General features: G+C 49.4%; 1 protein-coding gene and 1 long non-coding RNA gene across 2 annotated transcripts in view; one reads left to right on the top strand and one right to left on the bottom strand.

The window, feature by feature from the left end:
• Positions 1-15125, bottom strand: part of ESRRG (estrogen related receptor gamma) — a 657829-nt gene extending 642704 nt beyond the window's left edge. The window contains exons 1-2 of the mRNA XM_047754865.1: positions 15072-15125; positions 13120-13204 (exon numbers count right to left, since the gene is read on the bottom strand). Of these exons, the coding sequence (XP_047610821.1) occupies positions 13120-13121 (2 nt within the window). The 5' untranslated portion in view covers positions 13122-13204; positions 15072-15125. The remainder of the gene's footprint in view (positions 1-13119; positions 13205-15071) is intronic.
• Positions 13934-16533, top strand: part of LOC125112595 (uncharacterized) — a 187505-nt gene continuing 184905 nt past the window's right edge. Inside the window, exon 1 of the long non-coding RNA XR_007131193.1 lies at positions 13934-14092. This is a non-coding gene — a long non-coding RNA (uncharacterized LOC125112595). The remainder of the gene's footprint in view (positions 14093-16533) is intronic.

The following is a 16533-nucleotide window of genomic DNA, read 5'->3' on the forward strand; positions in this document are numbered from 1 at the left end:
GGAAGAAACAACAACAACAACAAATGGCCAATAGGTACATGAAAAAATCCTCAACATTGTTAATTATTATATTAGAGAAGTGCAAATCAAAACTATAATAAGGTACCACCTCACACCAGTCAAAATGGTCATCATTAATAAGTCCACCTGCTGGAGCAGGTGTGAAGGTGAGTTCCCTTTTCTTCTCCTTCACTGTTGGTGGGAATATAAGTTGGTACAGCCACCATGGAAAACAGTATGGCAGCTCCTCATAAAACTAATGATAGAGTTACCATATGGCCCAGTAATCCCACTCCTGGGCATATATCCAGACAAAACTATAATTCAATAAGATAAGCACACCCCTATGATCACAGCAGCAGCATTCACAATATTCAAGACATGGAAACCGCCTAAATCAACAGATGAATACAGAAGATGTGGTATAGATACACAATGGACCACTACTCAGCCATGAAAAAGAATGATATAATGCCATTTGCAGCAACATGGATGCCACGAGACATTATCATACTAAGTGAAGCACATCAGAAAAAGAAAGACAAAGATCCTATGATGTCACTTACATGTGGAATCTAAAATATCACACAAATGAACTTATCTACAAAACAGAAATAGATGCACAGACATAGAGAACAGACTTGTGGTTGCCAAGGGGAAGATGGTTAGGGGAGGGATGGAGTGGGGGGCTGGTGTTAGCAGATGTAAAAGCTGTTATACACGGAGGGGATAAACAGCAAGGTCCTCCTGGATAGCACAGAGAGCCAGATTCAACGTCCTAAGATGAACCATAATGGAAAAGAATATTTTTTCAAGCATCTGCACATGCAGAACTGAATCACTTTGGTGTATCGCAGAAATTAAGACAACAGGGTCCATCAACTCCACTTCAATAACAAACAATAAAAATAAATTTTCAAAACCATGATAAATGTGCTTACCCTTCCTGACCCCCTCCCAGCCTAGGCTGTAACCTCCCTGAAGACAGCAGCTGCATGCATCGCCTCTTGTTCCAAGGCATTAAAAGAATAAATGGAATTTAGACTTTAATTCAAAAGGCCATCACTTAGAGATCTGGAGAGCGCTCACCAAGAATCAAAAGGTGACTATTTATTCAGGCAGCTCTAGAAAGGGGGGGTTGGGGGCAGAAGCAGTTTGTCTCAAGCACTTACATGCACAGGTGATGCCTACCTGCATTCCTGAGAAACGGCTACCTTTCTTTATTTCACTTCGTATATTCGTGAGGAGGCATGTGTGGTCAGACTTGCTCGTGAAGAAAGCATGTACTTAACGAACAATAAAGCAACACATCTTTAAATATTATGATAACTAAGAAAAACAAACAGTTCTGAAGAGCCTTCTCGAAGGACGCTCCCCATGCAGGAGTCGAGGTGATGATGTGGCAATTCTCTGGGTAATGTGATAAATGGCAACAACCACACCATTTAAATCCATCCATCAGGTGAACTCACCACCGTGAGCAGATGCCAAGTCACTTTGTTCTTTGTAGACAGAGCCACTGCCTGAGAAGAAGAGGAGGAGGGGGGAGGGAGGAGGGGGGAGGGGGGAGGGAGGGCGAGGAAGAGGAAAAAGAAAAACGAAACACCTGGGAGTCCTTGGACTTAGGTCGCCCACTGAAAATGCCTTTATTTTCCTTTTCCCAACAACCACCCTGAAAAAAGTAGTCAAGGCATGGAAAGGAGGTACTTTCAGCAAATAATCTAATTCCACGCACCTAGCCAAAGGCTGGGTGTCCCTTGAGTTGTATCCAGCCTCTGTGTCGGGAGACTGGCACATGGTCCCTACGAATGCTGTTCTTCCCACACCTGTGCTCCGAGATGGCCCCAGAATGCCTGGGAGAGGCCGACACAGTTCTGCTGCCTTCCCCGTCCCCCAGCTGAGAGACCAGAGACCCGCCCAGGGATCCACTCCACGTTCAAATTCACACCCACCTCTGAAGGCAGCCCAAAGCCTAGCTACATCCCTGTGCACTGGCTCTTTGACCAAAGCCCGCCCATTGTCCCTCCCAGTGCCCGCGGGCTACGAGAACATCAGCACCCTGGGGGCTGGGACACGGTGGGATTCCGCGTCTGTAATGCACCCCCTGGCTACACCAGTGCCGCAGATTTGGGCTTCCTGGGGGCACAGATTTTCCACTGGGCTGTGTGAGGAGAATGTAGTCCAAAAAGGTATTCTGCAGAGCACTAGACTTAAGAGGCATTCTTCACACAGAGGATGCTGCAACAAGTGTGGAAAACGTCACAGACAGCACTCCCCTCTCAGGTACACACAGCACGGATCAGGGGGGGAGGGGGTCTGAAATGGACCTGTGTCCAAAGGCACCTGCTGCACGTGTTATTCCACCAAGGCGTCCACTAAGAAAGCCATGGAGCAAAACACCTATGAGCATCTTTCCTCCATCACTGGCTTCCGTGGGGTCAAGGTCCCCACCCTTCCCTTCACTGCTGGTCCTCAAGTGCTTCACATGGTACTTGACATTTTAAGAACTATTTGCTGAATTAATAAATGGTGGGAGTCGAGTCCGACAGAACATGCTGTACAAAACAGTGCGATAAAAGCATCACACTTCTATGGAATTTCAAATAAGAACAATTTCCCCAAATGGGAAGATCCTTTTGCAAGCCTTATTTAAATCCCAATTTGGGAGGTAACTTCTACGCGTATACTGCCATTTATTGTTGGTGGTTAGAAGATTTCTGTTGTCCTCGCCCCCAGCTACCTTAGTGTCAAACTGACCTAACGAAGTATTTCAGCATTTTTAGTATCTAGACCAGGGAAGACTAACATTTACTGGGTATAGATATTTGGGGGGGATTATTTAAAATGCTGAGCCCCAGGGATTCAGCATTTCTAGAGCAGGGCCTAGGACTCTACACTCCATGTAAATGTTCCAGGTCACCTCTGGCTATAGGGGTTCTGGCGATGCACACCGTCAAAAATGCTGGTCAGGAGTCCCCATGTGGCGCAGTGGTTAATGAATCCGACTGGGAACCATGAGGTTGCGGGTTCGATCCCTGCCCTTGCTCAGTGGGTTAAGGATCTGGCGTTGCCCGTGAGCTGTGGTGTAGGTTGCAGACGCGGCTCGGATCCTGCATTGCTGTGGCTCTGGGGTAGGCCGGCAGCTATAGCTCCGATTAGACCCCTAGCCTGGGAACCTCCATATGCAGCGGGAGTGGCCCAAGAAAAGGCAAAAAGACAAAAAAAAAAAGAGAGAGAGAGAGATGTTGTGGACAAGAAGACCTTGCATTGGTGCCAGAAGGCTGTATTTGAGGCCCAAATCTACATCTGGCTAGGTGTGTGGTCATGGGCTGCAATCGCCGGGCCTCACTTTCCTCTCCGTGGATTCACAGCATGACTCCTCAGCTGACTACCTAGGACCTCCCTCCCCGCTGATGGCATCTGGGAAGGAGAAAGCCAGCAGTACTCAGGGCACACTGTGCTGGGAATCACCAAGTTCACCGTGAGTCTGCAGTATTAAACTCATCCCTGCTAATGTTCAACACAGAGAGGATTTCTGCTGAGTATTTAAAAACAGATAAAACAGATGCAGCAATGCTATGTGGCTCCATCTCCAGCTGCCTGGCAAAATTCCGCAGAACATCTGATTCCTGCTTATGGACGCGGTACTGGCCAAATCATGGTGAAGGCCCAGCTACGTGACTCCCAGCACAATGCGTCGAATGTGAACACAATTCCTCTGCTTGGCACCATACCTCTGAAAAGTGGGCTCTTCACGCTTCAGGTGGCAAAGGGTGCAAACTTTCTGGTTGGCACCTACGCTTTTCCAGAGGATGGCTCTTGCTTATCCAGTATCCGCGTTACTCTTAAATAACCATGGTTCAAAAATTAGGATGCCACGGAATAGGGATAATGACCACACAGTATGCTGCATCTTTAATTCTCTTGCCAACCAGAAGGTTCTTCTGGAGCCTGTAGCATTCAGGGCAATTGCCATGGACACTGCTCAGTCACAGTGCATGAATCCAGAATGGCCATCATCCCAAAGTCTACAAACAATAAGTGCTGGAGAGGGTGTGGAGAAAAAGGAACCCTATGACACTGTTGGGGGGATTGTAAATTGGTGCAACCACTGTGGAAAACAGGCTGGAGATGCCTCAGAAAGCTAAACATAGAACGACCATTCGATCCAGCAATCCCACTCCTGGGCATCTATCCAGAGAAAACCATGACTCGCAGAGACACATGCACTCTGATGTTCATTGCAGCACTATTTACAATAGCCAAGATGTGGAAACAACATAAATGTCCATCGACAGAGGAGTGGATCCAGAAGATGTGCTACATATACACAATGGGATATTACTCAGCCATTAAAAGGAACGAAATACCAGCATTTTTAGCAACATGGATGGACCTAGAAATTATCATGCTAAGTAAAGTCAGCCATACAAGGAGGCACCAACATCAAATGCTTTCACTGACATGCGGAATCTGAAAAAAGGACAGACCAAACTTCTTTGTAGAGCAGATGCTGACTCACAGACATTGAAAAACTTATGGTCTCTGGAGGAGACAGTTTGGGGAGTGGGGGGATGTGCTTGGGCTGTGGGATGGAAATCCTGTGAAATCAGATTGTTATGATCATTATACAACTACAGATGTGATAAATTCATTTGAGTAATAAAAAATAAAATAAAATAAAATAAAATAAAATAAAATAAATGAGACAGGGTCAACTGTTTCCCAACTTTGTGGCATATCCTGAAGTCCGCTTTTTGGAATAGCTCTGGTATTGCTTGTTATTTACCTTTTGGACATAAAATAAGGAAACAAAGTCCATCATGACTGAAAGACCTCTGGCTAAAAGCTTTCCAATTAGTGGGGGTTTTATTACTTTCCTTATACTTTAGCTTATATTATTATGTGTGGATGTTGGTTTTTGTTGCTCTTCTGATTTTTTTTTAATTTTTTTAATATTTTTTTATTTTTTCCGTTAGAGTTAGTTTACAATGTTCTGTCACTTCTACTGGACAGCAAAGTGACCCAGTCTCTCTCTCTCTCTCTCTCTCTCACACACACACACACGTATACATTCTTTTTCTCACATTATCCTCCATCATCTTCCATCATCAATGACTGGATATAGTTTCCTGTGCTATGCAGCAGGATCTCATGCTTATCCCTCCAAATGCAATAGTTTGCATCTATTAACCCCTTCTGATTTTCACCTTCCAAATCTTTAAAGTGTTTGTTCGACAGGTCAAGCACTCAGTTGGTACCCACCAAAATTTCTCTGGTTCATAGATCTGTGCTTAAGGACAGCTGCAAGAAAAGTCTGCAAAACTCAATTCAAGCCATAATGTTTATTTTCACCTTCCGGCTTACCACTTTGGTTGTGATCTATTTTCCTTGCCTAGCTCTCCTGTTAACAGTAACAAATGTGATTGATTACAGAACGTGGGCAGGCAAACAGGTGAATGAATCAAGCCAAGTCAGGTGACCCCATCAAAAATGGCAGCGATGGCTGGACTCCTGCCGAATGTTGCCATGAGACAGCAGTACCGCAGCCCCAGCATCCCTGGACCTTCCAATGTTTCAAGAGAAGTCCGGCAAATAATAGATACTCAATAAATATTGATGGAATCAATGAATACACAGGCTCCAATTTCCAACCAAAATCTCAAGATTTTAAATATAAACAAGATGATGTAGTCGTAAGAATACAGACTCTGGAGCCAGACTATCTGGCTTCAAAATCTAACTCTCCCCCTTATCCGCTCAATGATCTTGGGCAAGTTAGAGAATATCCCCGTGCTTCACTTTTCTCACTTATGAAATGGGGGAAATAACAGTACCTCCCCATAGGGTTGTTTGAGGACTTAATTTTTTAGCACTTTTTAAGCCTCGGGACAATACCTGGTGTATTGTAGGCGCTGCATAAACAACAGAAACACATGCTAAACCTTCAAAATGCCTTTCCATTTTCACACGTATGATTCCACCTTCCTACCACAACTTGGGGATGAAGGTGTCACCTGCAGAGGAGGAAACTGAGCTCCCCCAGGACCCTTCGGGGCTGTGCAGGATGACAGCCACGTGTGCAGGTCACGCAAGAACTCCACGTGTGGACACTCAGCAACTTAGTGGTTTTCCCAATAGGATATTCCAAAAAATGGCAGATGTCAGAATCTGGTCCAAGGCTTGTGATGCACAGAAGCAGGGATGTGTAAATGAGTGTTCACCGTAAGCCTTCTTCCGCAGTCACCACATAATTAAATAAAATGAAAAGCTGATTCAAACCCCGGTTCCATGACTTTTAGCCCATACGTGAATCACCTAAAAACAGATAATGTAAAACAAAAGACAAAGCCTGTACGCTCAAGAATGTCCACTTAGGTTCTTCCTCTTTTATTAATACTAGTTTTCAGTAAGGTTGGCTTTGCAATAATTTAGATTCTCTTCTCACTGACTCCAAGACCTTTCTCCAGGAACTTTCTGAACATGGCCCCTGACTGCACAGCCTGTGTGTGGCTGCAGTTAGAAACTGCTAGGTTAGAAACACCCCGTCAGTGTTTTCTTTCATCTTCCTGGTTGTTGTTGGTTTAAGGCAGATCCTTAATGTTACTTAAACAGAGGAGACTATTTGAAATTTCTTGGTAGATGAATTTGATAACGATAATTTTTAAAAAAACAACTACTGTCATCTTGAGATAAAAGATCTCATTCAGCACGTCCTGAATAAGTCAGGACTTCTTGCAGGGAAAGGTCAATGTAGCTATAGCTGTTTCCGTTTCGTGTACACCAGCAATAACTTGACACGCTCTCTGATAATCTGCATTTGATAGAGTCACTCTCTCACATTACAGAAGAGTTTTCTCTTTAAGGTTTAGCCTTTAAAAGTTTTGTTTTGTCTTATGTTTAATCTGAGTCTTCTCATGAATGAGGAGGGCACCTGTTGTCAAAAATATATTCTGCCGAATTGGACTTAATCAAAACTAAAAACTTTTATGAATTGCAGGGCAGTACCAAGAAGGAAAAAACAACAACAACAACAAAGAGTGGCAGAAAATATAAATTGCAAATAAATATAAAGGCAAATCATGTATCTGATGAGGATCTAATACTCAGAATATATAGAAACTCTTACAATTCAACAACAAAAAGGCAAATGACTCAATTTAAAAGGGGGCAAAGACGATGAAGTGACATTTCTCCAAAGAAGACACTCAACTGGCCAATCAGTACATGAACATATGTAACATCCTAAGTCTTAGGGAAATGCAAATCAAAACCACACTGAGATACCACTTAGACCCAGTATACTTTTTTAAATGGAAAATAAAATAAATGCTGGCGAAAACAAGAAGTTGGAACGCTTGGACATTTTTGGTGAGGTTGTAGAACCGGGCAGCCACTATAGAGAGCACCATCATGATTCCTCAAAAAGTTAAACACAGAGCAACCATATGACCCAACAAAGATCTGAAAACACATGTTCCGATAAATCTTGTCGTTAATCTTCCCAGCATCATTATTCATAACAGCCAAAAGGTGGAAACAACCCAAATGTGCACCAATAGAATGTGGTATAGCCCCCCCAAAATCAATTTTTTTTTTTTTACTGCCACACCTGCAGCATATGGACGTTCCCAGGCTAAGAGTCGAATCAGAGCTGCAGCTGCTGGCCTCCACCACAGCCACAGTCGGGTGGGATCCAAGCGACGTCTGAGACCTACACTGCAGCTTAAGGCAACACTGGATCCTCTACCCACTGAGCAAGGACAGGGATCGAACCCGCATCCTCATGGACAATGTGTCGGGTTCTGAACCTGCTGAGCCACCATGAGAGCTGCATAAAGTATTATTCAGCCATAAAGAGGAATGAAGTATTGACACCTGCTACGGCATGGATGAACCTTGATGGATTATGTTTAGTTAAAGAAGCTAGACACAAAAGGCCAAATGTTAACTGATTTCAGTTATAAAATGTCCAGAACAGACAGAGCCATAGAGACAGAGTGCAGATTTGTGGCTGTCAAGGGTGAGAAGGAAAGGAGGCGGGGGGCACTGCCTTAGTGGGTACAGGGCTTCCTTTTCAGGTAATGAAAGTGTTCTGGACTTAAACAGTGGCGGGAACTGCACAGCACTGAGCATGTAGTAAAATACCTTTACATTGTGTGCTCTAAAAACAATTTCAGTGTTGAATTTTATGGGTCTCTGAAATGCTACCTCATTAAAAAAAAAAAAAAAAAAAGCCTTGAATCCCTCGTAAGAAAAGTAAGAAAACTCCTTCCCTTCCAAGTTACTTCACAAAATACATCACTCAAATGTTAGGGAGGGGAACACTGCAGCCAGGGGACCAGGGGCCGACGAGCTGGACTAGTTCCTTGACTTCCCTGTGCCATTTGTCATATCCCTTTTGCTCTTGAAAGGCAGTCTTGGGTCATCAGTTTACCAGCAGATGCGTCAACTTTTCCTGTGTCACTTCTCCACTTCCAAATGTCTCTTGTCAATAATTTAGCCAATGCGGCCAGCACCAGTTAATGAAGGTGTGTGGGGACTGTCTTTTTCTAAATTCCATTAAAATATTTCATGTCAAATAATAGAATATCGATGACTCTGGCAAGAAAAGTGATGTGGTGTCTCATAAATCAGTAATTTGAATCTTTCCTTAATTCACATGAGACAAATGATTAGGAAACAATGATACATCTGATAGAAAAAACATTTAAAAGTTGGAGAAAAACTAATTATTCAGTAAGCTCCCCCCCCCCGAGAAGATATATATTTCTCCCCCAAGGAAATGTCTTTTTAATTATTAAAATGTTAACAATAAAATAGATTATACATACAAATGAGCCAGTATAATTTAGTATATGCTCCAAATTTAATTTTTCTGAGCTGCAAACGTTCACGTCAGTTAGGTAAGAGAAGGGGAAATGTGGAAAGAATTTTAAAGTTGGGGGAGAAAAAAACTCATTTGAAGATACCCTTGTTAAGCCATTGCTGGCAGACTGCATTTGATCAGAAGACGCAATTGCAAAGAAGCAAGACAACGTTACAAGGAAACTCCTGCAAATAAATGCAGCTGTCAATGAATTTCCAAGACACAATTTCCTGAAATTATGTGAACTACCTGAACTATGATTTTGAAAGTCTCAAAGTTTCTACCAAAAAAGTCCTATTTGCCTTTTGTGACATGTCTGTTTAAATAACATGACGTTCCAAAGAGAGAGAAGGGAGAGAAAAGAGCAAGGATTTGGATACATGGGGTTTAAAGAAAGCCCCTCAGTTTCACCTCAAATAAGTGTCTCCCTCAGGTGAAACCAAAGGCGGCTTTAGCTGGAACAGCCTGGAGAACTGTGGAGGAATAATCCCATCTCATGGAAGCCAAACCTATCTGGTTCACGGATTGTTATTGCAAGGAAATTCGAGACAGAGAGAAACTGAAACCAGCTGTTGAAGGTGAACAAGAACTTGATGAAAAGAAATGCTTAGACTTTACGTCAAAATTAAGTGAGGTGGAAGAGTACCCAGAAGACTTTACAGGTAGCAGATGCATGCCTTCAAGGACCAAATTCTGAAAACACTTGGCCAGAATATACAGCTAAGCGTGTGGCCCAAATAGTCACATAAGTGAAGAATTGTATGTCTTCATTTAAGGGCAGCAAAGTGAAGTGAAACCCAAGAAGAAAGCATGGGGTTAATGGAACTTCCTTTCCAAACAGACTTACTTAGATTTTCGGGGGGTTCTCCCTAACCTCTCCCTCCCCTGGACATTCAGCCTCAGCTCTTTGCCTAGATAGGTGCAAATGTATGATGCGCTGATATCCCAGAAGGAGACCGAACTCAGCTCCTCTAAGTTTTCACTTCTTCATAAGAGAAGTCTCCATAAAGGAGAAGACAGAAGTTAGGAATTCCGCACCCAGGTCAGGAATGGCTGCATCCAGGCGTTCCTGGCCTAAGAAAGATTGGTCATGGGCACAGGGAAAGGAATTGTTCCAGCTTTTAGGAGAAGCACCACCTGCCCCCTCATCCATCTACACGCACCCAGCAGAGTCAAGGGTCTAGCTGCTGTGGAAAGGGAGAGAAGGGCCACTGGAGTTGGTTCCAACCTCTGTTTTAGTCCCCAGGTGGCCCAGCCATGTTGTGAGGACAGGGTGGGGACCAAGGGACTTGAAGGTGAGGCTGAAGAAGGCAGGGACTGGCACACCGCACTGCAAAGGTCTGGGGCCCATCTTGGTTGGAGCTGCTACAGATGATCCTGCCACCCCTGGACCCAGAGCAGGCACCACGAAAGGCATGACTTGGGGACGGTCAGGTGTTTATGCTCTGAGTATTCACAAAACGGTGACCACTGTTTATCGTCATGATTTAAGATCATCTCAGATGGGCAAGGCCTGCTCCTAGGTGGGCAAAAGAGACCTTCTCTGCAAACACTACCCCCACGGCTTCCCTCCCATCACGTCTCAGGGCTTATCGGTTACAGACCTGAAGCATGGGTAAGAGGAAAAATCTCTTTTCCTGCCTCTTTCCAGGGTTCCCTGAAAGCATGAGCTATTTGGAAAGAGTGGAGGTTCTGCCCCAAAACTAGTTCATCTGGAAACAAACAGGCCTCCGGATTCTCTGCCCTCCCCTCCTCCATACACACAGGGTTCATTCTCGTATTTTGTCTGGTTGGTAGAAGGTCATTTTTACTCAACCTGGGGAAGAAAACGTGGGGCATTTTCTATCTAGAGCCCCCGCCTGGGGGTAAAGCCCTAGGAGTCTGGAGGCCACCCAGGAGAGGCAGAGCAGGGAAGGGCAGCGACTGAAAAGAATCTGCAGCCAAAAAAGGAGAAGGACGAGGATGCAGAAGCCTCACAGCAAAGAGAATTAAGCCGGAGCTCAGGGCAAGTTTATTTTACTTCACTGAGCCCTGGAAGCTCCCAAATTCTAGGATCCCTTCAGAGACCTGGGAAGAGCCCACTGGTTCTCAAAATTCCTCAAAGCAGAAGGATTTAGGCAAGCACCTCTTTCCCACCCCAATGCCATGGCCTGGTGTGCCCGCGCACCTGCCCGTTCCAGAGTCTCTGGCAAAGGAGACACTCAGGGGGTGCCAGGAGGGTGAGCTGGGCCTTCTCTGCCTGTGACCAGCTCCTGAGCAAAGCATGTTCCCTAAGCACTGGGGCCCGGGAATGTGCACGTGGGGAAGGGTTGGGAGCTGGGGAAACTGAGAAGCTGCAAATTAGTCCAAGTGCTGGCAGACTTGCGCATACACCAGAGGCCAAGGTCAGAGAACCTGGGGTCGGGGTGGATGCTCACGGGCCAACTCCTTCCCACTCTTTTCCAAGAAGACAAGGAGGAAAAGCAGTTAGTTGGGACCACACCGTCCCCTTTAGCCCATCTTTTCTTTCTCTCATTTCCTCTTAAAGCCCACCATCCTGACTTTGAGCTCCATGGATGTTTCCTTCCTGCCTTTGCTTCCTCTTAGGACAGGAGAACTGAGGGGCATTTACTTTCGGGGAGTGCGCATTGGGGGGTATACCGAGACACTGCTCCCCCACGCCCAGATTTTCTGACATTTATGGACCTCTGCTGCTAGTTTCCGGCTATAAAGCTGTCATAAATTTGACATCTACCCCAAGCTCCGCACGAAGCCCAGGGAGAGTAGCAGAAACTTGCCTCTGATTTTAACTTGGCAGCCGAGTTTATGAAAGCTGTTTTGGGCGGGCCGGGGTGAGAATCCAGGCAGCTCTGGGCCAGGTGTGGGTGGCTCCAGTCCTGTCTGAACCAGACTGTCCTTGCAGTGTGAGCACAGGAGAGAAGCAGGGACTGGACCGGATTGCAAACCGACCCCCCATCTTCCTGTTTCTACGCTGGGAACCCTGGGTGCACACATTTTGGAAGTCAGGTCCCTTCTGTGGCCCTGCCATAGTCCCGTGCTGGGTCTTGGCTCCCCACCAGAATATCCAGAGATTAAGCGCACTGGAGAGGAGGTGGGGGCGGGGGGGGGGGGGGCCTCTGTGGCACCCAGTGTAGAAGGAGAAACTGGTGGCGGGTAAGAATCCCAAAGGGCACAAGGCCCAGCGCGTGACCAGGCAGGGCAGCAGTTTTTCCCTCGCTGGTTCTTAACTCCTCTCCACCACTGCGCTGGGCTCACATCTCCAGCCAAACGGACCCGAGCTCCAAGTTATTTTCAATCACAACCTTCTCTGCCCACCAAATGTCGCAATTAGGCTCGAGGGTGAAAGGGCGGCGGGAACAGCCGGGGCGAGCCTCATGGCCGCCGCCGCACGCCTGCGAGAAAAGCGGCCTGGCGGCGCCCGCGCCCGGGGCGCGCAGCCCTTCCCCGCGCCGCACCCGCGCGCCTGGCGCTCCACTCGCCTGGGGCTTGGGGAACACCCGGAGTCTGCCCTGCTCCCCGCCCCCTTGACGTCGGAGTCCTAAAACTCGGAAGCATCGTCTAAGGCCCTGGCAGGTAGATAAAGAAGACAAGGTCAAGGCCCATGGAGAGCCACGATCCGCTTGCGCCCTTGCAGTCTCCGCAAGTGAGTCCTGCCTGCCGCCGCCGCCGCCGCGGGGGAGAAAGGCGCCGCAGCGCCCAGATCTACCTGGAATTTAGGGCCCTGACCCTGATCCTATTTCCCGACCACCCTCGGCCCCTGCTCACGTTCTTCCCTCCTTTCCACCCAAGGCGGTTTGGAGACTTTAAGACATCTGTCCCCCCATCGCAGAGAGATGGTTACAAATAGTGAGGCTTCGCGAGCACGGCATTCCCATCGTGCGGTCAGCCGGTGCAAAAGCAGGGGACGTCTGGCTCCGAACGCGCCTCTTCCCCTCCCCCCGTCCCCAGGGCCGCGCTCCAGGCCCGCTCCGCGCGCGTCTCCCCCTCCCCCAGACCCTCAGTTTTCTTCTTTATGAAACACACGTGCTCAGCCCACCCCCGCCTCCCGCGTACAGGCCAGTCGCCTCTCATTTTTGGTGCCCAAATTCAGCTGGAAGTTGAGCAGGGGAGAGTCAGAGAAGCACGGAAATAGAGAGTGGGCAGGGGGAAATTAAAGCGGGAGGAGGGAGAAGAAAGGAGCTGGAGGTCGCAGGGGCCCCGCGTCCGCCCGCCCGCCCGCGCGTGCCAAGCGGGGTCAAGCGCGGACTCACATGGTCGGACTGCAGAGCCGCTCTCTCAACTACTGCGAGTGGGTGGTTTCGGGGCTGCCCCGCGCGCGGTCTGCTCCCCGGCTGCCTGCGGTGGGAGGACAGAAACAAAACAGATCACGGGACACGACCGCGACGGGCCGCTCGGCGCCGCGGAGACCTCTCTCACTTCGCAAAGGAAGCGGGCGCTGGGGTTCGGGCAGCCGCGGGTAGCCTATAAATAGAGAACTTTTAGACGGAATCAACTAACAAATGAGAGGAGCTGGCGTACCTTTGCGCCGGATCCCCTTCCCGGTGCTGACCCTCCGTCCCTCTCCCCGCCCCCGGCCACCCCTATCCAGGCAGGATTAGGGAGGGGGACAGACGGGGGGGGGGAAGCTGCGTTTACTTTTATTAGAACTTCCAGTAGTTTTATTATTTTTGCAAGGAGGGAGGCACTCCGCCTCTTCCTACCCTCCTACCTTTGCTCTACAGGCGCCAGCTGGGAAGGGTAAAGGCCCCGGAGAGCGAGAATCCCGGGGGTTGCCCATAGAAACGGGGAGGGGGAGGGGGAAGCCGCGCCAAGTTTCCCCTGGGATTTCGGGAGCTACGGAGGGAAAGCAGGAAACTGCCAGGCTCGGGAGTTTTCTTGAGACGCCAGGATGGGAATCAAGGTAACCCTGGATTTGGGGGGGTGGGGAGTGCGACAGGGCGAGGGCAGGAGGCCCAACGGCGTTCTTAGAGTGTAGGTTTCCTTTCTAGGGGTCAGCTGGAACGCTCCAGGGCTAGCAACCCCCTCTCAGCAACTTTACTTGAACCCTCGGCCCTGACCCGCCGAGGTTGCGGAGGCGTACCCCGGGGTCACGTCCTCCCTTGCCTGGGGGGAAGCGGGCCCTGCCGGGTGGCGCCCTCGGTTCGTCCTCGCTAGCTCCCCGGGGCCAGCCGCCTTTTCGCCGGGTCCCCGCACACCTGCCGACCTGAAGAGATTCTTGTGACTGTGAGTCTTGACCGCCCCTCGCCGCCCCCTCTTCGTCCCCTTGAGCCAGGGCCGAACTGGGAACAGTGGTGGGCTTAGTAGGATTTGCATTTTCATGCCAGACCTTCCTCAAAAATAACCCCCACCCCAAGGACGACAGACACTAGCTCTCCACTCCAAACTCCCCACATCACGAGGTTGCTTCACTAAATTTATTCTGAATGTCTCGCGCCAGCCAGAGTCAATAGGATAGTCCACTAGGGCTGGGTGTGGGGGTTGGAGAAACTGAGGCCCCCACAGGTGACTCCAGTCTGCAGGCCAAAGGAGGCTGCACTAATTCTCTTTGGAAGCTCCTTCTCAATGCAAGACCTGCAGAGCAGGGGGCTAAGCCCGCACAAGGGGCCAAACGGCGGCCTCGAGCTCTGGGAAAGTGAGGGGGGAGGCAGACAACGGTGGTGCTCTTTCTTGCCACCGCCTACCCCCGCCCCGCGCCACCTGCCGCCCCCCATACACAGAAATGACTTAGGCCTCGCCTCTACCACTACCCCCCCCGGGGGGGGGGGGAATCAAAGAGGGTCGCCCAGGCAGTTGTTACTGGGTTGTCGCTTCTTCTAATACCTGTTCCCGTCGGTTACCACCCCCCGAAAACGGAAAAGTTATTCTGTCTTTCCCAGAATCCAGCCGAGTCTGGCAGGACATAGGAAGGTGCTAAGGAGGGGGGGGGGAGTTAGTCGCCCCTTTCCTACCCTGTGCGCCCACTTTCCCCGACTCCACGTAGGCGGGTGCGCGCGGCTTTTCAAGCCACCCGAAAAGCCCGTGCGCGCCCCGGGCGCTGGGTACACACCTGCGCTTACTGCGCTTCCCCAAGGGCCCTGAGCCCGCGGGGGTGTCCCCTCTACCCTGGCCCAAAGCCCAAAGAAGTGTACTCCCAGACGGAATTGAACGGAGCCCGGGATCCCAAGGCCGCCCGCGCCTGGTTTGTGCTCCCCTAGCTACCTACCTGTCCCGGCCGGCCCGCTCCAGTCGCTGACCCGGCTGGGGAGCCAGGGCCTGGGAACCAGCGCCTGCAGCGAGCCCGCCCCCGCCCTTACCCTCGCCCGCGCGCCCCCGCTCTCCCGGACGCCCGGCCAGACGTGGGGCGGTCTCTCGCGGGCCATTGGCTTGGGCCGCTGTTTCGAGCCTCCTTCGAGGATTTTCCCAGGCTTTGGGGCCCATTTGTGGACGGGGATGAGATGGGCCAGGCCAGCGCCTCACCTTTCATGCCACCTGCCACTCCCTCAAATTCCCCTTCTTCCCGCCCCTTGGAGCCCAGGCTTTGAAACTGTAGTAACTGCGCTAAGAAAGCGGGTGAGAACCTACTTGCGGGCTGAGTATGGAAGTCAAATAGGTGCTTGTGGCGGCGTTTCTCGAGGTTTTGTGAGTCGGAACTAGGGGAACCGGCCCTATAGGGACAGAAACGACAGACGTACAGACAGCAAGCATCCCCGTGGCTGTCTTCAGCACGAAGTTCACGTCTATTGTTTTCAGCTCGGGTGAAGCTGCCCAGTGTGATAGATCTTTTTAGATCCCATCAGTGGAAGAAAAATCCTGGTGATAGCGATTATCTCCCGCTCGCGCTATCTCGCCATCGCCCCAATTCATCTCCCTCTCGCTCCAGCCTCTCGGGGAGACGAGGAGGGTAGGAGGCTGGCGGGAAGACGGACCAAGCCGCTGCCCTCCGATGGAGCAGAGAGGCATGAGGCCACCTCATCCGTCCCATTCCGCTCCGGGCTGGGGAGAGAGGACACGGCAGGTTTCTTTCTCTGCCAAGCCTTACGCTTCTTTCAAATGATTTTAGTCTGGTGCTCGGTCTATCCATATACATTTCCAATCTCATGGCTCATAAACTATTAGCAAAATGGTTTCATTATTCACCTTCTGTATCCTACAAAAGGGAGAAAAAGGAGCGGCAGGAAGACAAAGTGGGGGTGGGGGGCAGTCGCGGGACCCTAGTTAACAGTGATACTGCAGGTGTTTAAATCATGGCTCAGAGGCCGTCTTCAAGCTGACACTCAACAAATCTGATCAGTTTCCAGGATCTGTACCTGACCCTTCTCCTCCCTTTTCCTCTCCCCCTTTCTCTGTCTCTCTATCCATCACTATCCATTTCTCCTTAACACCCAGGTTTCTAGAAGGACCAGATGAATAGCGAAGATACTGCAAATCCATTATTTGCTTCATTAGGTGGCATCAGTAAGGCACGCCCTTTGGATACAACACATACAATTAATTGTTTGGAATGGCTGCCCCCGTCTGCTCTGGGGCAATGTGAGTGATGGAGTCCCATGTCATCTCTGATACCTACCGTCCTAAGACACAAGTCTAAGATGATGTCCAAGAACTTTACTTGTGGCGTCAAGGTGGCCAGTCGGGCACCAAATCCTCCTCTGGCTTCCGCAAGCGGGGAGAAGTGTGAGGAAGTT

This window comes from Phacochoerus africanus, chromosome 12 (genome assembly GCF_016906955.1).
Source record: "Phacochoerus africanus isolate WHEZ1 chromosome 12, ROS_Pafr_v1, whole genome shotgun sequence".
NCBI lineage: Eukaryota > Metazoa > Chordata > Mammalia > Artiodactyla > Suidae > Phacochoerus > Phacochoerus africanus.